Raw genomic sequence first — 24,795 nt, 5'->3', positions numbered from 1 at the left:
AAACAGATTACAAACTCTGTATTAAGAAGTGACATTACTATATGTGAATTGTTATAATTTCCTTTTTTCTTTGTATGTAGATGTCAACCTTAACGGTTAAACACAATTACTGAAAACTCAGTTTCCCCAAAGCACGGTGGCAGAGATAGAAATAATATTGAGACAAAGCAATGCCTTTTGGAAAAAGAGCAAAGATAAAGAAAAAAAGTAGTAAACAAGAAAAGTTTTACAATTCACCTTATAGGTACTTTTTCAATCAGTCTAGTGTTCACACACATTGTTCTGGTTTGGACAGCAGGGTACTGAGGTCTTTAAAAAAAGAAAAAGAAAAGAAACAACAGAAAAAGCATGCTGCACTAACTATACAATGCCCAATGCTGAGGCAATAAATCCCTACAGTATTCTTTTATTCTTTATATGTGTTCTGATAGGCCCTTTATTAGATTATTTAACAAACACTATAAATTGGCAGCCAAGGAAGTTGAAATGGCTGTGCTCTTTTGACAGAGGTGAAAGTAGTTATAAAACCATTCTCCAAACCAATATTTCATGCAAATTCTAAAGAAATGTTCAACCTGGAAAGAGCTTTATGGAAGAAAGGTTATACATGCAATTTACAAAGGTCACTATAAAAGATTCATTTTTTGAAACCAATCTGTTTTACTGTTTTCCCAATACAATAACCCTGGCTCTTCAGTTTCAACATGTACATCTAGATCTGTACACAATGTCAGTGATAAATGTGAGCCTTAGGAGAAGCTCTTACAATACAAAATACAAAATCATAACATGCACTATTAATATTTTTTTATTCAATGTAGTTGCTAACCTTGTAGATATAATGCATTAATTTAAAACTGCCATAAAACAAAAAGAGTGTTGAGTTTGATATTGTAAGATCACTGGCCTTGTGTTTCTTAAGATGTGCTGTTCACACTAAACATGGTTGTCTTGTACTGTGCCCATGCACGACTGTACTCCCTTCCCCCTTGTCTGCTGGACTGCACTCACACTGTGCTTTATGATCCAGGCCTGAGCACGCATCAATTTGTCTCAGCATCTCAATAAGCTTTCTCCCCATTTCATGCACACACGCTTTTGAAAAGCACTCTTGTGAGCACAATGAGGTTCACAATTTTATGCATTTTGTGTCTTAATTTGGACAGGGTTTTGTTTTGTTTTTTTGAGCGGCAACACACTATTCTCTCACATGCCTTACAGATTTATAAATTACTTAATGCATTGACTTTCTCAGAGGCAATGGGTGTTTGAGTTTCATGCTTGGGCAGAAAACATTTGCCCACATCTTGGACAGACAACATGCGCTCCTCACACAGTAGCAGTGATCATATTTGTTAAAGGAACTGGTACAGCCTAGCGTGAATAAAACCTTGAATTTAACTTTACATAATGTAATTGACTCAACATATCTCCTCGAATTTGTATGTGTGTTAGTTTCCTGTTCATTTCTGGGGTTTGCTTCATATTTTTTTGGTAATTGATTTTCCTCTTTGTTTCCTGTAACTTTACATTCTGTCTTTGTCTTCCCAACACCGATTCCACCTGTTTTTTGTTTTCTTATTGGATCTCTGTGTATACTTTGGCCTGTCCCTCCTTCATTTTTTGTCTCTATTTTTCTTATGCCCCTTTCTGGATTCCTATTTTGTTTTACCAAGTACATGACATGTTTTATTGCCAGTCAATAAAGCCTCAGCTTTTGTATTAATCCTGGCGCAGTGTTCTGCATTTGAGTTGTCTCCTGTAGAATCACAACAAGGATATTAATTTTGAATTATAAGATTTATTATAAAGTTTTAAATGAGTAAAAGTAATTAGCATGTCTTTGAAGATCATTCTTTGTGATCATAGTTTAATCTCCTTGCTAAGCATAAAGAAAATCATCGCTTTTTGTTACAAGTCTCAGAGCCATTAATAAATTATCTGATGATAAATAACCACACTGACCTTTCAAGTGAAAATTTGATGCATAATATGAAATGTGCAATATGAAATACTACTCACCAAAAAATTTAAAGTGAAATTAAAGCTAGTACTTCAAACTTACTCTGATTAAACAGAGATAAATCAAACTTTGGGCATTTTGAAGGATTTCTTAGTGAATTAGACATAGTTTTTCATTTCTACTCCATGTCAAACTAGTAGTGCATGTAATATAAAGCAGTTTTTGCTTGACAGATAATCATTAAGTGTCCCCGCAAGACAGGGGCACTTTGTGTGTGTGAACTCAAAGAACAGTGTGCTTGTGTCTCTCCCTTAACATACCTCATCACTTTCACTGCCAATAAAGTCATCCTCGGGCTGGACATCATACCGCCTCCCAATCTTGCTCTGAACCTGATTATCTCCCATCTCCATCTTCTCCTGGTCACCCTGGCCTTGTCCTCGTTTGGGTGAGTGAGGCTGGGATGAGAAAGTGAACACCTCCTTTTGCAGAGTGAGCTGAGGCTCAGACCCTTCATTACTCTCCCAGCTGTTCCAGACCTTCAGGTCAGAAGGCAAACCTTGCTGCACAGAGCACAGTTGAGACTCTGTGACCATGAGTGCTGAACTTTCCTTTGCAGGAGTGTGACACTCATCTAAATGAAAGATGATAAAATAAGATCAAGTAACAAAAGAATAGTTGCAAGGAAATGTTATTAAGAGTTTTAAATGTACAAATTCCCAAGTATGTCTTTCACAACGCATGTAAACAATTAGACATGGAGTCAAATTACAATGAGCAATAAATCACTGTTTTATTACTTTTTAATCATACGGTTACTGTCATTCTAATTTGATTTGAATATGTGCACACGAAATTCATAATAACGATATAATAGGGTTGCAAATCATTCAACGACCTGGCAAAATAAGCATTAATGAAGTTATCCTGCACCGACATGTTTGTATTGCTTATTAACAACCCTGCTAGGTTAATTAGGTACAGTGAAACGTTATAGACAAAGAAAGAAGAAAAACATCAGTAGTAAGAAAACCATTTTACTGCTAATTTGTCACTGATGAAATGTCACCTATGCCAACTTTATATACATATATGTATATACATAGCAAAGAGAATAAAAGCTTGTTTTAGCCTTTAATGAATGCTGCATCCACTTCTGTTGGTATGCGAGAAACAATGAATCCTTATACTGCGAGATAAGCCTGAGATCACAGAAAGGGGCACCTAAATTTGAATGAGTGAGCACATTTGAATCTCTCGACAGTATAATCACTTTCTCTAATTGCCCACTGTGTGGCAAACCCTGTGCCCAGGAGATGTCCCTCTGACTTTTATTTAATGCGCCACATTACCATTAATGAACTAACTGCTTTCCGTCTGTGGGCAGGGCTGCAGCAAAGGAGCTTACTGCTGGAGAAACATCCATAATTGAGCTTTCGGAACACATGCACTCACTTCACAAGGACAATGTGGGTATAGGTGTGTCCGTGTGTGTGTGGGGTAGCAGTGCGGGGAGAGTTTGTGGGGGAGGGATCCCACAAGTGGCCTTGACACAGGTTATGCAAAATTAAAAAGGGGGGAAAAGCTTGTGTCCAATGTAGAATGAGATCTTTTAAAATTCATGCAACACTTCAACAATCCAGTTTAAAAAGTAAGAGTGGGAACACATATTGTTTTTCTCAAGCATAAACAAAGTGCTTATTAAAATCATAACATGCAAAGCAGTCATCAAAATCACCCAGCATGTACATTGCTCTAGTTTGTCTCGTGTTCCCATCTCTTGCTGTCGTGCTTAACTTTTACTGATATCACACATCTTCCAGGTGTCTATTTACGGCTGCTTTAAGCCTCATCGGCTACATGTTCTGACTTTTCTGCTAGGGTCAGAGGCTGGTGCTTGCTCTCCTGCCTGCTGGATGAAGGACTGCAGCTTTCCCAGCTTTCACTATTCCCTCTATGGTGCTGAGGTACAGCATCCCAAGGAGATGTTAACCATAACTGAAACACCTAATAATATAAAAGAATAGTACACCTTTAGCCCACCACAACACACATAGAATATACACTCAACTGCCACTTTATTAGGCACACCAGCTCATTAATGAAAATATTAAATCAGGTAATCACTAATAGCCAACAGAAATGGTTAGGATGACATGCAAATGAAATGTTCAAATAAAACATTAAAATGGGGAAAGAAAATGATTTCAGTGTCTCTGAACATGGAATGGCTGTTGGTGCCAGACGAGCTAGAGTATTTTAGAAACTGTTGATCTGCTGGGATTTTCCCACACAACCATCTCTAGAGTTTGCAGAGAATTGTCTGAAAAAGATCAAATATCCACCGAGCAGGCAGCTCTCTGGGTGGGAATGCCTTGTTGATTCCAGAGGTCAGAGGAGAATGGTCAGGCTGCTTTGAGCTGATAGGAAGGCAAAGTACAGTAACTGAAATAAGCTCAAATAAACGAAACCAAGGTATGCAGAAGAACAATTCTGAACGCACAAGATGTCAGACTTTAAAACAGACAGACAGCAGCAGCATCAGAAGACCACACCAGGTTCTGCTTCTGCCAGCTATGAACAGGAAATTGCAGCTAAAACTTGTATAGGTTCACCAAAATTGGAAAAAGAAGACTGAAAATTCCCTGCCTGATCTGATAAGTCTTGCTTTCTATTGCTACACTTGGATGGTAGGATCAGAATTTGGCATAAACTACCAAAAAGCATGGCTCCGGTATCCCTTGAATTAAGGCCCCCTATTACCAACTGAGCATTGTTTGAACATCACAGCCTACATAAATATTGCTGATGATCATCCATCCCTTTATAACCATAGTGTGACCATATGTGACACAAAGCTCATATCTCTAATAGAGCTCCTTTGGAATGTGGTAGAACAGGAGATTTATATCATGGATGTGGAATTTACAAATCTGCAGCATCTGTGTGATGCTACATGTCATCATGGACTAAAATCTCTGAGGAATGTTTCCAGTAACTGGTTGAACCTACACCACAAAGAATTAAGGCAGTGCTGAAGGCAAAATGGGGTCCAAGTGGCTGGTGAGTTTATACAGTGCATACAACTTACTTGATGATGTTTGCTTTTCTCCTCCAGCACTGATGACTCTCAGCTTCTTAGATCCCTTCTTGTCAACTGCTCTTTTTTTAGGGGGATGTGGCTGTAAACTGCCAGATGCTCCTACATAATGTACTTTCAACATTACAAAAGCTTTATAACACAAAACAGTCAAACAACAATGTTATTAGAGCTTGCCAGAAGCATATCTGTGAATTGATTATGCACCGTGAAAATCCTTATTAATGAAGGCATTTCAGTAACTGAGCTTCTTACATTCATTCAGTGAGGAGAATATTTCCAGCTACATTATGTTCAGCTGAATTAGGGAATTTTAATCATCCCATTTTTTTCATTCTGTCATGCTCAAAGAATGCTGTATTACCAGCCATAAAAGCTGTTATTAGGTGCTTGAAAGAGCATGTTCTGAGAAAGAGGACTCTTATTTTGTTAGTTTGTTGATTCTGATGCATTTACTGATGTCTAGTATCTGGAAGAAATGAAAAGGCAAAGTAACCATCTATGCTCTAAGGGCAAAGATGCACTGGAAATCAAGTATATTAAAACCCCACTATTATATTAAAACTTTTTTACTCTTTGAGGATTTAGTGTCAAAAACCATTCACAGGTACTGAGGTAATGGCAGCTAGTTTTGCACTGAAGATTTGTGGTAAAATCTGTTTCAGTTAGTTTCATTATACCAATGTTTAGTTCAAAGTATGATGAAAATGTTTTTGCAGACCACAATTTAAGTTCATAAAATAGGCATTAGTTGTTTTGTGCCTATATCTAACACTTCACATCAGCAAGTATAAGGTGAATCTGCTTCACAAACCTAAACTCTAATGAACTCTTCATTTCCTTTGTTGGCAAATTAGATAAAGTGGTCCTCAAGACCTGCACAGATTCAACAATAACATATCTGCCCAGTAACTGAAAGGTCACAGTGCAAAACTGCAATGCCCCTGGTTTGATTACAGCCAGCGGGTGTGTTGCATATCACACCACTCTCTCACCCAATGTTCTGTTTCCTTCTTTGCTGTCAGCTATTCAATTAAGGCGTGATACCAAAAAAACACATCTAAAAAAATATGACCTAATGAGGGTGTGGGGAGTAGTGCTTGTAGTATCTGTTTAATAACCCATCATCATTCTGCTCAGCATCGGCACAGAAAAAAATGAGCAGAGGAAGTGAAAATAATATATTTTTTTGGCTTCTTTCCAAAGACTATTTTTGTTCTTCAGGTTTCAGCCTCTTTTTTTCTTTTTGGGTTAAAGAACTGTGTTTTTTTAATCCCTGTTGAAACCCCTAAATATCATTTTACAATTAAATATTTATCTAGTCCCATTTCCTGGGTTCTTCCTCATTTTCTAAACCTTGTTTAATGTGGCATGGGTTCCTGCAGATACACAACACTCCCAGTCCACACAGACATATGTTACAATGGTGTACATGCAGCCCAGAAAAGCATAACTTCAGCCTGAGCTAGTGTACAAAGAAATAGAAAGAAAAAGAAACAAACAAACAGATAATAGATAAATAAAGTCTGTAACAAGCAATGCTAAGTGTTTGAGTGATAAAATAGCAAGATGAACAGGGTTTGTTCATAGATAGCATTCAGACTCAATAAATCACTCTCTGTACTCTGTCAAATTTACCCTCATTGAGAATGTGGGAAGGTTCTCCATGTGATAAATTCTCACTCTGGTTGGTAATGCTCTGACTTTCTGTAGTAACCTTTTGGTTCATTCTACTCGATCCCTGTGGGACGTAACCAAAGGAAACATACAAGTTCAGAGACAAATTTATTCTGTTTTGTAGTAAATACAATTTATGGCAGGCATACAAATCATTCAGAGAGATATGCTGTAGGTTCTTACAGGATTGGCTAGATTACTAATTTGGAAAGGAAAAACAGAGACTACATTTCTTTCAGCTCCATCTTATGTTACCTTGCTTTTTCTTCCAGTTAGGAGAGGTGGTCCAGAGGCTCTGGAGCCTGAGGCTGTGTGTAAAATGCCCTGGGGCCTGGTTCTCCGATAACAGGTTGATCTGGCAGTGGTAGGAACTGCACAAAAGTAAGGCATTCCCATTAGTTATTGATCTGAATTGATTAGTTCCTGTAGGATTTCTCTTATGCTAATACATAAGGCCATTTCAGTTTGAAGGGCACAGACCAGCATATTAAGATGAGGAAAGAGCTGTGTTCTTTCAAACTAAAAAGATCCCTTAAAGTCCCTTTGTAACTGTGAATAAAAATCTTTAGAACGTTCCCTTTTATGTAGATTATATACTGCAATATGTTTTTTTTAATTAAATTTCTTAAACTATATTGCAAACATAATCAATCAAGAAAATACTATGCACTTTACTAATGCTTAGCATTTTAATTAGAGTCTAATGGGCAAAATATTTTATGAGGAATGAAAATTAATGATTGGATACAAATTTGACTCTACTGCTGAGCTGATATAACGGATGTTTTTCTTTAATCTAACAATCTGTTCCATTTCATCATGTGAAAATAATGGGCTACAGTGGGAGATGTGATATGGCGACAACTTGACCCCGCTGTATCTGTGCCAGGACTCATCAGGACCACCTCTGCTGATGTTAACAGCCAAACACACTTTCTTGTAAAGCCTCATCAGAAGAGTGAGCAAATACTTTGCTCTCCACAAAACACGCACACACACACACACACATACACACTACAATAAAAAACAGGCAGAGCTTTGGTGGATTTAAGAAGAGAAAGAGATGATGTTGCCCCTGTGTGATACAGCAAGTTAAATTAATTGAACTTTACTGCTGGAATGTGTACATTCCTCCTGAAACTTGAAAAAGAGTGATATAACTGCAAGAACTACAACAAGATCTATGTCTGCATAAGCTACAAATATTTTTAGAACAGACTTTAATTTCTGAGAAATTTTTGTCTTTGGGATTAAGAGAACGTCTTTGCTGAAGCACAGAGATAATCAGGGCTTGTTTGTTGTTGCATGATACAAAGTGCTGTAGCTTACTTTTAACAGTTTCTGACACTTTGGCTATTGAAGGATCAGCATTCACCCAGCAATTCTGTCAAATTCAAAATTGGATGCCTACTTTAATAGCAATCGTTTTAATTATGATTAGGAATGTTATGCTAATAATGCAGATGCTAATTATGAAAAGATATTTCTTGTGCATGGTTACTGCTCTCTTCTATGGGCACTGCTGGTTGACTCAACATGACTTAGACAGCTGTCAGAACAAATAAATATGCACTGATAAAAAAGGCCACAAAGGTGACAGAAGTGGATTACTGGTGCATGTCTTTTTGTATGAGGAGATAATTGCAGCTCCTTGAGTACAGGTGAGGCACAAATGAACACAAAAATGAAGACCACGGGAATTTCATTCCAGGAAAACAAAGTGATTATCATCACAGTGCCTTTGTAGCAAACACTTTCTCTACATGCAACCATTTGTGAACCGTTTCCTATTCATCTGTATAAATAAGTAAGTTCATGGGTGGACTGTGGCTCATATTGTGTACTCTCAATGTTACTCTCAAAACAATCAACGCTATGAACCTGCTGTAATCCATTAAAGAAGACCTACACTAAAGGACAAAAATATCTGACAAATTCTGTTCACCCTGTGAACATTACATTAATTTGAAATGTTATAACACACCACTATTATGCTATAGTAACTATCACATCTCCTCTGGGGTCAAGAGCTTTGCACGGATTTTTAAATCCAGCTGCAGGGATTTCATCCACAACATTGTTGGTGGAGTCAGGCACTGATGCTGAAGATAAGGCCTGTCTTTGAGTCTGCACTCCAATTTATCCCAACAGCGCTCAGTGGCATTGAACTCAGATTTTGTGCAGAAAAATTACTTCACACCTAACTTATAAAGCCTTTTTCTTTACAAACCTGGCTTTGTGCAAAGGGGTACTGTTATCCTTCCAGATAAAACTCCTTCCTCCAAACTGTTGCTGAAAAGACTACCAATCTCAAAAACAAAGGGTCCTACTCCAAATAGTCTAAATCGTCTTTGTTAAACAAAGCAACAGCTACTTCATATATGATTTTAATGACAGTTTACACTTTGCACGCTTTATGGTTACTTTTGATGAAATTACAATTCTCAAAATGTTTTTTGTTTGTGTCTTATCTTACGTACCACAGTCAGAGTTAGAAAGACCAGTCCTCAAATCTGTCTTTCGCACATTTTCCCTGTTGAACACCTGAATGACTTGGTTCACGTCTGGTGGGAACTGGCAACTGCGTGGGATTAAGTCCATTAGACCAGCTCCACTGCGAAACATGTCTAGATTGGAAAAAGTAACAATCTCACACTAATATTAGCTATAAAATAAGCTCAAACACATTATTACAATATATAACATCACACCACAAAAGTAACACTTTGATCAACTGAAAAATACGAACTGACCGAGACACCCTTTTTGGTAGATAGAGTAGGTGTGCAGTAGGCAGCCAGTAATGTGCAGCTGTTATCACTGCTGAGCCATATCAGCCTTGAACAAAATCTACCACTGAGTTCTCAGCCAGCCACAGAAAAACAGCCAACTGTTTGTCTCTCTATCTCTCCAAACACACAAACATAATTTCACACAAACCCACAAGAACAAAGACCACTGGCTTGCTTCTGTGGCAAGTACTTAGGTACTGTATCTTTATTAAACACATTTGGAGTAGCGTATTGGGTAAGTCGATAAAACTTCAAAATTTGAAACCAGCAACCATCTACTTTACCATCATCTGACATTCCTGCATGCTCCGTTCTTACAGTGAAGATTCTCCGGACTTTGCAGGTAGCGAACAACGTGATGCCATCCAGTGTCAAAAATCCCTTGAACAGTTCACCGCTCAGTGATACAAGGTCGATGCATAATGTTGACCACTGAGACAACACATACAATATTAATTTGTAATAAAGATCAATACCTACTAAGAAACATGGAGAAGGAAAAAAACAAACAAACAAAAAACAAACAAACAAACAGCTGACAGCAAATTTAATACTAAAGGAATGTCAAAGATGAATAAGATACTCACAACATTGCGTTTCAGTCCAACAAAAGGTATCTTTGCATGCAAAAGTGTGGCAGACACCTCTTTATGCACTGTTGATAAGTGGAGTCTTCTTTTTAGGCCCTCTGAATCAGTTATCCTGTGATTAACAGACAGCAAAGTAGAACATGAATTATCACCAGCATCAGTAGTGCCACTAAGAAATCATGACCTGTGAAAACAAAAAGCTTTATTGGTCTCTAGAGTAAGCTCTTAAAGATGTTTTCACTTTTATCTCACGCTGTGAAATCAGCTGTCATGACATACTCAAATGGAAGAAGAACAACGACACACAATGTTTTCACCAATTCTTAAAATAGTGTGCGAGTAAATAAGCAGGTAAGTGTAAGAAAATCATTTCAGGCAATATCTCTCCCTGATGCTCTTGATATCCAAACAGCAGTTTCTACTGCATACTGTAAGCTGCAGTTTACCAAAGATTTTTTGGGGTAAATATAGAATTTACCAAATTAGACTGAAATAGAATAAAGATTGAAATAATGAAACACTGTAGAGTGGCATTCTTCTTTCAGTGACTAAATGCTGCAGTGACGATATATGAACACACAATTGCATTATGCAATCAGAGCCACTAAATGCAAACTGTGGAGAAAAACAGCGAGCACTTGACATTCACATTCTACATTGTAATAATGTGGCTGTTCAGAATTTATAGTGGCACACAAGATAAAAGCCTTCTTTGTGACAAATTGTTGAACAATATCTTAATAATAAATGGTTATTTAGGCTGTTACATAACAGTCAATGAGGCACTTTGTTTTCTAAGTGGCTCGATGGGTTTTTTCCTACCAGATGTAAACAAGCTGTTTTCACTGTGAGCCCATTGTTATTCAATCACTATTTCTTTGTCACACTGTACATTACTGGAAAAGCATTTTTCACTGTACATTACAATAAGCAAGTACTCTAAGTGAGTACATAAAATGTTATTTTGTTCTGCTCGCATACATTTTTCAGCCAGAATGTTAAAGATTTATACCAAAATGTTGAAGTCAGTCAATTGAATTAACATTTATAACATTTGTATCATAAGAACAATCTCTGCGCTACTTACACAAGCTCAGCAGAAAAGTCATGACCGTGAGAAACATTGACTTGAAGCACCAAAAATCTTTGGAGAAGTCCAACTAAGAAAAAAACAAACAAACGAAAAGAACGAGTTACTATTAATATTTAGAATTAAACAAAACAACAAGTTGCACACTTGTATGAAAGTAGTAGAGACTTACGAGACATTTTGCCATTCTCTGGCATTTGCATCTTGACTGTCTGGCTGCTTCCATCCAGACAGTAAACACATCCTTTGACTTCTTTATTATACTCCTAAGGGAGAAAATAATGCATAAGAGGAATTGCTCAGTCTCCGTGTGTTATGACCAGAAGACTACCTGTTGTGTAACTGCTCTCTGAGATCCAAAATTTATTTTGTGTATTTAGTTTTGTTTGTTTGCTTTTTATCTGAATAAGTCTGTAGCATATATGTTTAGAGAAATGCAATTGTTTCAGTCCTCATATGCAGGTGCCAGTTTGAGAGGATATAAAGCCTAGGTTAGTGTGATTACGTTACTGGTAATAAGCTAATAGTAAGTTAAACAAACAGCTCTAAAAAAATAAATAACTAACTTTATATATGGCTGACGGCCCTCCGCAGAGTTTCCATTTAGCCGCAGGGTCTTTTCCTTGTCCACTGAAGATCTCAACCACAGCTCCACCCTGCAAGAAACAACTAGTTCTCGCTAGCCTGCAGTCGATGTTACATCAGCCTGAAGCTCATATCAGCTCCGAGGAAATTGTATTTTTATACACAGGGCAAGAATTTTAGTAAATAAAGGGCTAAATTGATTCGGTTAAAATAAGCTTACCTGATAATTATTCCTGAACATTTTACATGACACAACGTCAGCGGTGTGAAAATACTTTTTGACGTGGGCGTACACCCCTGCTCAAATGATATAGGCAGTTGAGGAACACCAGTTTAGTTAACTCTGGACACGTCTCCATAGCAACCGGCAAAGTCCCGCTTGTAGAGCTCAAATCTCGCGAGTGTTTCTGTTTATGTTGTTTGTGTGTTTCCGTTTACCTTAACCTGAACAAAATCCCTATTAGAATACAGATTAACCCCACACTCCAAATTTGACATGTCTTATAAAGCGATACCTGACCAAAGGTTAACTAACCAGTCATTTTTCCTAAGCCTTCCGACAGAGGTAGCTAGTACTTTTTTTAATATACCTTTTGTCTGTAAAAACAAACAAGAGCCGATGGTAACTGGAATAATTAAATCGGCACAGGTGACTCAAACAATTCTCACCTGCTATTTTTATTGTAAATAGCTGTTGTCGTTTACCTGCCACTCATGAAATTCAATAGGCGAATAACCTACTTTCACTTCTTTTTTAGAAAAAATCCTGTCTGACACTCAGTTAACGCAATTTTGAAATTAATGTGATGGCAAGATTAGCGGCCTACTTCTGACAGGGTGCTATAAATTAATCAGACATAATAGTTACTCACCGTATAAATTAGCCCCATTATTGACAAAAATGTAGCACAATGAAATTTGAAAGATTTAAACAAGAAAGCTCAGATCACAAAATGTCCTTTGACTCTGCTTTTTTCACAACCAAAGTTTGTTATAGGCCATTTTTATTGGATTTCACTGCGGGGGTTTTTTTTTGTTTTGATGTTTGTTTATTTGAGAGAAATAATATCTTTTATGTCTCATCATATTTCATGTTGCCAGACAATGTAGATGGAGAGTTTAGCAGTGAAAAGAAACCTCAGAAAAATACTCTTTTTTTTTTTATCAAGAAATATTTGTGGAGTTGCAAAATCTAAGATGTGTTAATTATCCCAAGAATATCGTTCCTAAAGGTGCTGCTTAACAAACAGTTAAAAATAGACCAGTGTTTAAGTTCTAGCCTCTCTTGAAATGCTAAAATCCATTATTGTGTCATTGTCACTTGCTTTGTTTACCCTGGCAGCAAAGCTATTATGAGATCAAAAAGATGTCTTTTAATTAGCTACTCAGGGAGGAAACATCCGGAAGTACAACTGTATGTCTTACAGCTTATTAACATTTTTTGCTTGTATCCGACTTCAAATACGACGTGGTCTCAGTTATTTATGGATATAGAACAAAGGAAAACAAAGAAATCTATCCACTCGCACCTATGATGACTACAGTGAGTTTGCCAAACAAGTACTGCAGTCATTTTCATTGTGAGGGATTTCAGTGTTCAGTGCAATAACACCAACATCTTAAAACTCAGCATTGCAACAAAAATATAATGTTGTGAACTGTGAAAATTCTCATACCAGCAGATGAATAACCAAACACACGTCTCCAGTTTGTCAAATGTCAAGTATACACTCACTGGCCACTTTGTTAGGTACCCCTCTTCAGCTTCTCATTGATGCAAATATCTAATAAACCAATTAAATCCAGCAACTCATTGCATTTAAGCATGTAGATGTGGTCAAGATGACCTACTGAAGTTCAAATAGAACATCGGAATGGGGAAGAAAGTTTATTTAAGTCACTTTGAGTGCAGTGTGGTGTTTGGTGACGGGCAAGCTGGTCAAAATATTTCAGAAACTGATGCTCTACTGAGATTTCCCCACAAAACCATCTATAGGGTTTACAGAGAAAGGTCTGGAAAAAGAGAAGATATCCAGTGAGTGGCAGTGGAGGTGGCTCTGGGTAAAAATGCCTTGCTGATGTCAGAGGAGAATGGCCAAATGACACTGAGCTTATTTGAAGAAAAAGGGTAACTCAAATAACCACGCTACAAGAATTAGCATGGCAAACCTTAAAGCAGATAGGCTACAATTCACACAAGCTCAATGGCTCAGGATGGTGGGATGCTTTGAGTCCCTTAGTACCAGCTAAACATAGGTTAAAGACCTACCTGAGTGTTGTTGCTGGCCACGTCCATCCCTTAATGAGCACAAGGCTTATTCTGAGGGCTGCTTTAGCATGATAAAGGGCCTTGTCACAAAGTTGAGATCATCTCACGCTGATTTCTTGAACATGCCAATGAGTTCACTGATGGCTCCACAGTAACCAGCTCTGAATCCAACAGAGTACCTATGGAATGTGGTGGAATGGGAGATTCACATCTATAGCAACTGTGTGATGACATCATGTCAGTATAGACCAAAATTTATGAGGAATGCTTCCAGCAACTTGTGGAATCGGTGCCATCGAGAATTAAGGCAGCTCTGAAGGTATACCTAGCAAGGTGTACCTAATAAATTGTTTGGTGAGTGCCATAGACATTGGATCATGTTTTGTTTTGTTTTTTCCCCTTTGATTTCCCAGTTTAAAATTTACATTGTAGCCGATGCAGGACTTTCTTGCCTAGTTTCAACTTATTTTCTTTAAGATAAAATAAACTTCAACCTCCAAGCAAGGTAAACAGCTTTAGCTTCCATTGTGCCTCTCTGTTGCATAAAAAAAATTAGGATTTCTTATGGAAATATGGAGAAAGTCGACTTCCTCCTTATTTATTAAAATGACAATAATTTTATTCATCAACTCCAGAATTGTGCAGTTGTGCTTTCAATCCGTCATTTCTGTTACAACCAGTAAATGCAGGTGTAACCAAATTTACCAGTACTGAAATCTCCAACATTACTACGTTAATAACCACAGACGTCAGGCCTATTGTTGGTACTCCTTGCTTCACAGATGCCTTTCTTATTATTAACTCTACTTACATAATTAGATACCTTTACAAATCTATCCACAGCAGAACAGAAAGTCTTGTTTTAATGGTTGATAACCTTTTATGAGTGTGGTATTGGAAGACATGTAATACTTAAGCTCTTATGCTGTTCAGTATATAACATATACAATCTATCAAGTGTAACAGCTCATTATATTCTTTACCTAACCTTAATAGAGAGTACGAAGGTGAAGAAACTCCATCAACCACTGGCTTGTAGTCTCTATATAGTCTGTCCTTTCTTCGTAACTATTTTATTATGGATGCAGAATTGTGTGTAAGATGTGTGCAAGATCAGAAACAGCGTCAACAGAGCATGGTACTTTGAAAGGTTCATAATTGACTTTTTTCTTTGCAGAAATGGCTTGACGCTGATTGGGACAGACAGCATCATTAAAATAAAGCCTGGCATGCAGTGAACACTGATGAAGCCGGTATGGAGAAATCACTTAATAAATCAGCTCTTGTTAGCATACTTAATTATGACTAATTATTCAGTCATTATTTTGAAAAGAATCTATTCATTTACAACAGTCAAAACACATCAATTACTGTTCTCAATGTTAGTTCTGAAATGTTGTAGGGTGACTGCAACACAGAGGATTTCAATGGAATGACCACAGTCATGCCACTGATACTCTCAAAATACAGGCTTTATCGTGAAACTATTGTGCAGTTCAGGGCTTCTGAGTTAAACTAATCATTTCCATGACTACGCATTGCATTTACACATGATTTGGATGCAGGGATTGAACCTTACAGATGAGCATTTCAGAGTATAGTAGCAGACCTCTACCTTAAAGCCATTTGTATTGATCCAGTCTGGGTTTTTTCTTCTAAATGCTTTGCTTCTTTCAGCATAAAAAAAAAAAAAGAAAGACAAAAGATCGTTTAACCACCAAAAGGAATGGATCCCATTATGCAAGTGGGTTTCTGTTTTTTCTTAACCCCAGCCTAGGCTAATATATTATAATTTGTGTTCAGTTTGCCAGCTATAGCTTATGAATTCAGATGAATTAACCTAAATCATTGTCAGATGATAGGTGGTAGGTGGTAGTTTAATGAGTTCCCTCTTTTGTTCCTCACAAAGACTGTGTACTTGCATGCAACCAACGCCTGCTAAAACATGATTAGTGAATAGTATACCAGCATACAGAATGAGAAAACTCACATCTGAAAAGTATTTTTCCTGCAGATTCTACTTATTCATTTACAGATATGCAATAACCTCCAAAGTATGTAGTCATTATAAATGTGCAGCCTTGGAATATGAACACATGCTTCCCTTGAGTGTCATCACAAGTTCAAAAAGACAAACTAATCACAGTGAGTAGTCAGATATCACGGTCACTAACATCCTTCATAGCCCTCTTCCTTTTGCTAGCTGTGACACGTGGGACAAATTCTGGACTACTACGGCTTTTGTGTTTCAAAAAGCTTTATTCTAGTCTTTTGATAGCAACTGAGCAGGAAATCACAAAGCTTACATTACAACACAGCAGTCCATTATATCTGCTCATGTTTCTCATGAAGCCCTATTTCACTTAATGTTTCAAATATAGCACAACCTACATCTCAACCCCTTACCCTTGAAAAGGGCTTTTGTCTTAGCTCAATTCAAATATCTCCTCACACTTAAGTCCTTACTATGTGAAGTGATTTTTTTTTTCACAGCATTGCACTGCACAGCATTCAGTTAAATTTTGTATACATACTGTGCCAGATTTTATAGTGTGAATTTCAACAGCAAGCTGTGAGCTTGTGCAAAAGGTCCCAGCTTCTGGTTTAATAAACAGTATCACCTTGAAAGGCCAGCTTTTCTTTTATATCTGAAGACATATTTAGGTCACTGTGTTCTTTTGTTTTTATTCTTTATAGAATTGCTTTCAGCTAGTCTACTAGGATTACCAAGAGGTAATTTTCTGAGGTCAGAACACGTACATTACAGAGAAACATTTAGTGGAAGCATTGCAGCTTTTTTATTTTGAAAATAGCAGTGGAACCATTAAAAGACAAAATACCAAAATCTGTGTTTCCATTAAAATTACTCTTAGGAGAATGTGACATAACGTACTTAGCTGCCCATTATGTACAAACATGCCACGGCTCAAGGGACACGACCATAAAATGTGTTCACATAGGCACAAACACGTACACACGATTAAAATATGTTTTAAAGCATTTTTTTCTTTTAGAAAGAACAAGCACTTTAAAATGTATTAAAGGTAAAATATGTGCGATTTCTCATCAGAAATCGTGAACACAGAGGGGGCAGCATTTTAGGAAAAGTATTACCATGATTTTATGATCGAAATTTCCCCCCACCAACCGCCTCCATCTGTGCACTGCACTCACGTGGGATAAGAAAAGTCTGTGCTTTGCTGACATCTGTGGTCAGCAGCTACATTAATAGTATACCAACTGTTGAGTCTGCTGAAAGGCAGAAACATGTTGTCCATCCGTTCGTGGAGATTTCACAGTTTTTTGGGCTTTTTTTTCCTTCTTGTGTCCATGAATGGATTTCCATGCTGTGCTGCGACAGGAGTCCTCCTAAATTTGGGTCTATGATGCTGTCCAAACTTTTATTTATAATTACCAATGTTGGCTCCATAACTCCCGTGCTGTAAAGAGGCAGAACATAGGTTCAGATGGCATAAAATCACAGCAAAAAGAAAAAAGGATCAACATGCCATATTTGGGCAGAAAAGATTTTACCTCTGTGATTTGTGCTAGGTATTTTTTTTATTTAAAAATTAAAGACATATCAACATGGATCTTTGAAAATATTACAAATTACTAGAGGTCCTGAGGTGGTAATAGTCACATGTGAATAGTATTAATCATACTATTAACAACAGTTTACTTAGCAGTCTAGAAGAAACAAGTTCAGCATCAAACTTAATTCCTTTTTTCTCCAAAAGCTGTCTGAGGCAATGGAAAGTGGTGCAAATGTTTATTCTTGTTGCATTTTTATTTTTATCATTTCATTTCTTGAAGAAGCTTCAGACATTGTTCTGTTTACTGTCTCAGCATCAGTTCTACTTCTTTGTTCTCTCTCTTCTTTGGACTCAAGGCAGGCTAGATGCAACATTGATTTACTGTGGTATTATACAAGGGTAATCCCTGGCAATAGCTCAACTTTACTATATATCTCTGGAACGCAGTGCATAGAGATCTTGGATATACTGTTGCATTGTTTCTTCACATTTTGCTGATGTATTTAGTTCAAAATTCTGCAAATTGTAACTTCACGTTTGGGTAGCCCACAAGGAGAACTTTTATTTCTCGTTTAAATTGCATACCAAACTTCCCTTAAGCCTAAAGATGCGCAACAGTCTTCTGCAACATTTTCTCTCACTGAAATTCCCAGTTGATGTGGATTAAAAAAAGAAAATCATGTCATCATTGTTTTCATAGTTTGGATTAAAAAAAATACTGTGATCCAATGAAGTGTCACTCTAGAAGAGAAAAAAAACTGTACCAAAAGGTGAGCTGAAAACAGAAAAACGAGAAGAGGACTGTCATTAATTAAAATTAGCCTGAGGCAGTCGGTAAAATCATGAAGGAGGGTGCTGATTAATTTGTCAAAGTACGCTGTTTCCAAATTTCATTTCGCTGTTGTTCTGAAAATACTGGACACCTCAGTGACAGGTGATAATTTGCATGCATGGCTGGAGACACTTTGTGTATTTAAAGATTTAGGGTTCTGAATTTGACGATTAATAATTGCTTGTTATGACGGAGGTGTGTTGCTTGGGGTGCAAGGAAGCATGTCAATGAACACAACACCCACACACATAGTAAAACCCCTTAAACATGCCCTGGGACAAGGTTTTGGAAGAGCAAAGACTGATGAATGTATCTGTGAAATATAGACAAAAAGCTGTGGATCTTTGAATTGGCTGGGACCATGAGGCACATGATGAAAATGCATTGCCTCTCTGATGTTTGTGAAGATAACTAGAGAGCTCTGCAGGTTACAGTAATGCGCTCCTAAAAGGAAATGAAGAAAAATGGACTGTGCTGCATTAAGTCACCAGTGTTCACCCCCACCCCAGCCCCCAGGTCTAATATTATTTTCTACACAAAAAGATGAAAACATATGGCATAAATCATACAGTTACAATACAATGCAGAGGGCCCTGAATTCTTAAAACCAGTTGGCCTTGTAATCCTGTCTTTTCTTTTTCTCTTGAATATATGACCAATATCTTTTCCCAAGGCAAAACTCCTCATCACACATTAGGCATGAACAGAGCACCGCTAAAATATCTGCAGTTCTGATCATGATTCCACTTGATGTTAATGCTGAAAGTGTTTCTTTTTTTCCTTATACAGTTAATTTGTCAGATGTTTTAAAAGGCACTCAAACTTGACTTTCGTGTGTGTCAATAGCAAATGGAACATTTACATTGGCATATACAGACTTCACAGAAGGTTGTGTGTGTAGTAGTTATTAAATACTAGCTGTGGCACAACATGGCACCCATTCACACAAAGGAGAATCCTTGTATATTTAACAAATGGGTGTAGCTGGATAGAGCTTTTGATTTCAATAGGGTGAACGTCAGTGTTGATCAAACACATTACGCCGACAAATATGCTCATAATGTGTAGTTATCACAAGTATTGCTCATTTTACACTCGCCTATTAAAGTGGGTGAGACAGAATCGTTATCCTTGTATTGAAACGACTGCATCATGCCTAATACACTTTAGATTTCCAATAATAAATGGATTAACCTGGGGACTTTGGGGGGCGTAAGCCATTACTGCAAAAGCTAATTCCTTATGACAAGAGCTCAGAGTACCAGAACTTTTGTGCTAGCAAGGCTCATGTCAGCAAGCACTATTAATGTTCTGGTAAAACAGACTAACAGCACACGGCAATGGAATATTTGGAGGCTTTATTCATTCCCACTCTGGATCTGTTTGTTGTTTTGCCACAATTGCTGATCATTTGTTCAGCAACCCAAGTAAAATACTTTTAAAAAGGGGATAGGTTTGCTTAATCATATATTGGAGTTGTTGTTGGATTTTCTTTCTTTTTTTTTTTTTTTTGGACTGATTAATCTACCTTGTGACCAAGGCACTTAAAGCTTTTTTTCCCCAATTTCCCATATTATTATGTATGCATACTCAAATTCAAATTCAAATTCAAATTCAAATTCAAATTTTTATTTGTCACGTACACAGTCATACACAGTACGATATGTAGTGAAATGCTTGGACAACTGCTCGTGACCTAAAGAAAACAAAAAAGGAAAAGGCTATGAATAAGAAAGGAAATAAATATGAAAAATTAAAAAGGGTAAATTTAACTAGGAAGGAATAAAATATAAATTAAGGTTAAAAATGAAATAATTGTACAACACAAATTATAATGAAGGGTAAATTTAACTGGGAAGAATAAGATAAAGATAAATATATAAATTAAAGTTGAAAATAAAATAACTGTACAACAAAATACACAATACACAATATAGAACTATATAAGAATGTATGAAGAAATCTAAATATAAATAAATATATACACAATAACAGCAGCTGTACAAGTATTAACCGGAAATGAAGAATATAGTGACCAGTGTTGTGCAAAACCAAAGTCCAGAAAGTCCAGTGTGTGTGTAAGAACCATATGTGTGGGTCAGTACTGTGTGGTGGTGTGATTGAGAGACCGTATCGCCTGCGGGAAGAAGCTCCTCCTCAGTCTCTCTGTGTTGGTCTTCAGGGAGCGGAATCGCTTTCCTGACCTCAACAGAGAGAACAGTCTGTTGTTGGGATGGCTGAGGTCCTTCACGATCTTCCTGGCCTTGGTCCAGCACCGCCTTCTGTAGATTGAGTGCAGGTCAGGGAGCTCGGAGCGGATGGTGCGCTCAGCTGACCGCACAACCCTCTGTAGAGCTCGTCTGTCCTGCATGGTGCTGTTCCCGAACCAGGTTAAGATGTTTCCCGCCAGGATGCTCTCTATGGTGCACGAGTAAAAGTTCCTGAGCACCTTGGAGGGCAGTTGGAAGTCTCTCAAGCGTCTGAGGTGGTAGAGACGCTGTCGGGCCTTTTTCACCACGGTGTTGATGTGACAGGACCATGACAGGTCCTGCGTGATGTGAACTCCGAGGTATTTGAAGCTGTCCACTCTCTCCACTGGGCACTCGTTGATGACGGGGGTCTGGTAGTTCCTCTCCTGCTTAGTGCTGAAGTCCACTATCAGCTCCTTTGTCTTACTGACGTTTAGAAGGAGGTTGTTCCTCTGGCACCAGTTCTCCAGATTCCTAATCTCCTTCAGGTAGGCCGTCTCGTTGTTATCAGAGATCAGGCCCACCACGACGGTGTCGTCAGCAAACTTTTTTTTTTTTTTTTTTTTTTTTTTTGGAAGTGACATCAGAAACAGCAGCATGTGACATCACGTGATGGCGGAGCTTCAGTTCATCCTTTGTCATCCTTTTTTTTTTTTTTTTTTTTTTAATAGGACAGGGGGAAAGAATGAAAGAAAGAGGGGGAGAGGAAGAAAGAAAACCAAAGGGGAGAAGAGACGGTGAGAAGGGGGGGAAGAGAGAAAAAAAAAAAAAAACTCCTGGGTCACCTGTATGGAGAGAAAGAAAAACAAAAAAAACAGGGGAGACAGCAAACAACAAAGAGCAACATAATAATAATTAAAAAAAAGCACCATCACAATAAACTAGCTAGTCATAGATATCAATAGTTACTAAATAATAAACGATATTGTGCAGCACGCAAGATAGACAGCGCACAGTGTGCTTTGAGGCAGCAACCAAGAAAGCTGTAGTCCGCATCTGTGAATACCCATGTGTACACCTGTGTGCATACCTGTGTGGATCAGCATGCTTGCATTCCAAAGGTTTCTCCATGTAATGATCTGCTAGAGAGTGTGGGGAGCCACAGCCCTGTCCTCTATGGTATCAAGCAGGTATGGAGGAGATCAAAACTCCAGACATCCAGAGGCCCCCAGAACACAAGAGACCAAGGAAGACCCACAGAGGGGCAGCCGCGCCACTGTCCCAGTAAGAGCTAAGGAGAGTCCCAGATGAGGGCTCATTCAGCAGCCGCGGAGCAGAAGCCAGGGGGAGTTGCAGTGACGCGCCCGTGAGCTCCGCCGGCAGCCAGCTGTGCCTGAGTGACCGAGCCCCAGGCCGAGAGGCCGGGGGCACCCCACCTCCAAAGTGGCCCGAGCGAGCCCCAATAAGCGGCCGCCAAGGAGTGAGCCGGTGTGTACCCGGACGCCCACCCCCAGATACAAAGAACCACCAACGCACCGATACCTGAGGGAGTCCGCCACCGGCAGGGGAAGTGGTGGTGGGTGGAGATAGGCATCCAAACCTTGGAGGGCCCAAGATGTCCCCAGAGAGGTGGCGTCTGATACCCAACCTGACATATAGACACAGACATACAGGCACACACAGACACAAACATCCATTCCCACCCTCATGCTCTCATATGTACTTCACACTCAACCGACGTGGAGACAGACATAAAGAGACGCTGTACACACAATCACACTCCCCAAGCGTACTCTACTAACCGGGTCTAGGTACCCTTGCCCCTGGAGGGGGGAACTGCACCCAGACCCAGGTGGTGTTACCCTTTTCCCTGCGGTGGGGAGAGGCAGACCGCCCCGACTCCGCAGCAGCAGGGAGGCCCCAGACCGCAGTCGGACGGCCCACTCCTCCTAGCCCCCCCGCTCCAGTAGGCCGCAGAGAATGGGGGTGAGAGAAGACTCCAAACCTCCCTCCACCCGCTCATTGTAGTGTTGATGCATGTGTGTTCTAAGGTGTAATTAAAACCCAGGAGGGCATAGAGCTACCTGCCAGAGAGCAGCAGGTAAGCGCATAGTCCCTCCTGCTAGCCCTCAATGTCTACATGTATTTAAAATTGAGAGGTGGGCAACGACGCCAGGGGTGAGGCGTACACCCTGATGGTAACTTGGACTCCGTGTATCGTGCCCACCCCCAAGATCCTATATGTATGTGTAATGAGGGTGTGAGTAATGTGAATGTCTAAGTTGTGGGATAAAATTGAGGCAGAGGCAGCCAGAAGGGGACAGAGGGGGGGGGGGGGGGGGGGGGGGGGGGGTAGCCTCCTCTGCATCCTGGTGACATACCCCTACTCCAAGGCCCTGCATGTGTGGGTGGTTGTGGTGGAGCAGGAGGAGGGAGGCAGCTGGAGATGGGGAGGGAAGGAAGGGAGGGGCAGGTGACCCCTCCCTGGGGCCAGCTCCCCCGCTGACCCCAGTAGGCACTCCCACACTCCGCGACCCGCCAGGGAAAGGGGGGCACAGGCCGTCAGCAAACTTGATGATGGTGGTGGAGCTGAGACACAATATAAACTACCACATTGTATTTGTTCAGTACTGGTACAACACTGGCTATCCTTCACTGACTGGATGGCTTGTAAAATGTGCAATATGTGTGAAATAGTGAGATATATTCCCCAAAATTTTAAAGCGATTTCTTTGAATTTTTTCACATTTGATAACCATTTGTTAGTAGTTGCACTACCAAACTGGTCATTTTTCATTCCAAGGCAAGTGAACAGGTCACCTGTTGGGAGGCAAACTACCTGCTCCAAATAATCACCGTCCGACTCGGAGTGACTCTCAGACAGATTGGCAAGAGCTGGAAATAATTTCAATCTAATTTACAAATGCAGACCGATTGCCAGTATATTGCAATCAGTCTGAGTCAGTCTTAGCTGGTTGTGTTCTGGCTATATTCCTGTATTGAAAGCAAGGTAACATTGCTTTCAATATCATTCTGCACTTAACCGGCCATTGTGCAGCAGCTACATCACCATTTATGGAGGAATTTCTGAATTTCTGATTCACATCTATGAGGTTCTAGTTGGACTCTAAATGTAAATAGTTAATGTGAATTTCTGGCTATGTAGATGGCAGTAGACTTGCAACAGATGGCAACAGATTTGCTATTTTATCCAATTTATCACAGTTAATCAGTGTATTACCACAAACAGATTGCATGTAATTGCCAGCTTGACCCCATTCAATAACAAACTCGTAGCAGACTGATAACAGAGTGATAGCAGACTCATCCCGTCTTATTGCCAACTCGATGTACCAAAGTTGCTTTGAAGACAACAATTGTCTGCCAGGAGTTGCAGATCTAGTCCCTGTCCTCAGAGCAGCCATATCATAGACAACAAGACAAGAGCTTCATGGCAAACAGTCACAGTAGTTTCGGTTGTGCCAACGCCTCAAACCACTGTCCCTAGTGTGACAGTAGTATTATGGATTCTGATAAATGTAACATAACAATCTGTCACAGGTTTATAACAGTTTACATAGAGGTGAAAAATCTGTGCGATTTTCATGAATGGTAGTGTAACAACAAAATGCAAAAAATGAGAAAAATCTTTCTAATCTTATAACAATAATGCACTGTTATATGTGATTTAAAGTAAACTGTAATGTTTACAACACATTGTGGATTTTTTTCCATTTTTTCTGTCATTTTTTTTCTTTAACTATATCTAAAAGTGACACTACCAAAGCCAAATACACATCAGGTTGTCAGTGTAGCATTTAAGTCTATGCACACTGGCTGTTTTGAAAGGGGATAGTGAAAAGCTATTCATCTTTCTGATGTTGTAGATATTTTATTAATTAAACTAGAGGTCTGTCTGAATCTATGATTGTAAAGAGGCTTTATGCTTATTAAATAAGAGGTATGCTGCTTCTGGACAGTCCAGACAAGCGAGAAGCAGTAGGGGAAGACCAATTTTTCTAACCAGCTCAATTCTTTTCATGTTGTTGGACAGCTGTGAATAGATTCGAGACTGGTTCATCCAACCCGTCTTTGTAAAAATTACAGTTGTAGCTGCATGTGTGCGCTGTGTGTGAGAGAGCTGGAAAGAGAATAAGACAGATGGACAGAAT

The 24,795-nt window shown here is 38.9% G+C and overlaps 1 protein-coding gene across 6 annotated transcripts in view; it reads right to left on the bottom strand.

Annotated features, from left to right (window-relative positions):
• cfap20dc (CFAP20 domain containing) overlaps positions 1–12,162 on the bottom strand; it is a 33,562-nt gene extending 21,400 nt beyond the window's left edge. For 4 of the 6 annotated variants that reach the window (XM_026167468.2, XM_080301733.1, XM_080301734.1 and 1 more), the window contains exons 1-11: positions 12,018–12,162; positions 11,779–11,868; positions 11,385–11,478; positions 11,210–11,282; positions 10,120–10,234; positions 9,817–9,964; positions 9,221–9,367; positions 6,996–7,111; positions 6,702–6,804; positions 5,055–5,195; positions 2,284–2,597 (exon numbers count right to left, since the gene is read on the bottom strand). In XM_026167468.2, coding sequence (XP_026023253.2) covers positions 2,284–2,597; positions 5,055–5,195; positions 6,702–6,804; positions 6,996–7,111; positions 9,221–9,367; positions 9,817–9,964; positions 10,120–10,234; positions 11,210–11,282; positions 11,385–11,478; positions 11,779–11,868; positions 12,018–12,038 — 1,362 coding nt within the window. In that variant the 5' untranslated portion in view covers positions 12,039–12,162. The remainder of the gene's footprint in view (positions 1–2,283; positions 2,598–5,054; positions 5,196–6,701; positions 6,805–6,995; positions 7,112–9,220; positions 9,368–9,816; positions 9,965–10,119; positions 10,235–11,209; positions 11,283–11,384; positions 11,479–11,778; positions 11,869–12,017) is intronic. The other 2 variants (XM_080301731.1, XM_080301732.1) reach the window with 2 other exon arrangements.
• Positions 12,163–24,795: the final 12,633 nt, after the last annotated feature.

The sequence above is a fragment of the Astatotilapia calliptera genome, chromosome 5, assembly GCF_964374335.1.
Source record: "Astatotilapia calliptera chromosome 5, fAstCal68.1, whole genome shotgun sequence".
NCBI classification, from domain to species: Eukaryota; Metazoa; Chordata; class Actinopteri; order Cichliformes; family Cichlidae; genus Astatotilapia; species Astatotilapia calliptera.
This window is presented reverse-complemented; position numbering and strand designations above follow the sequence as displayed.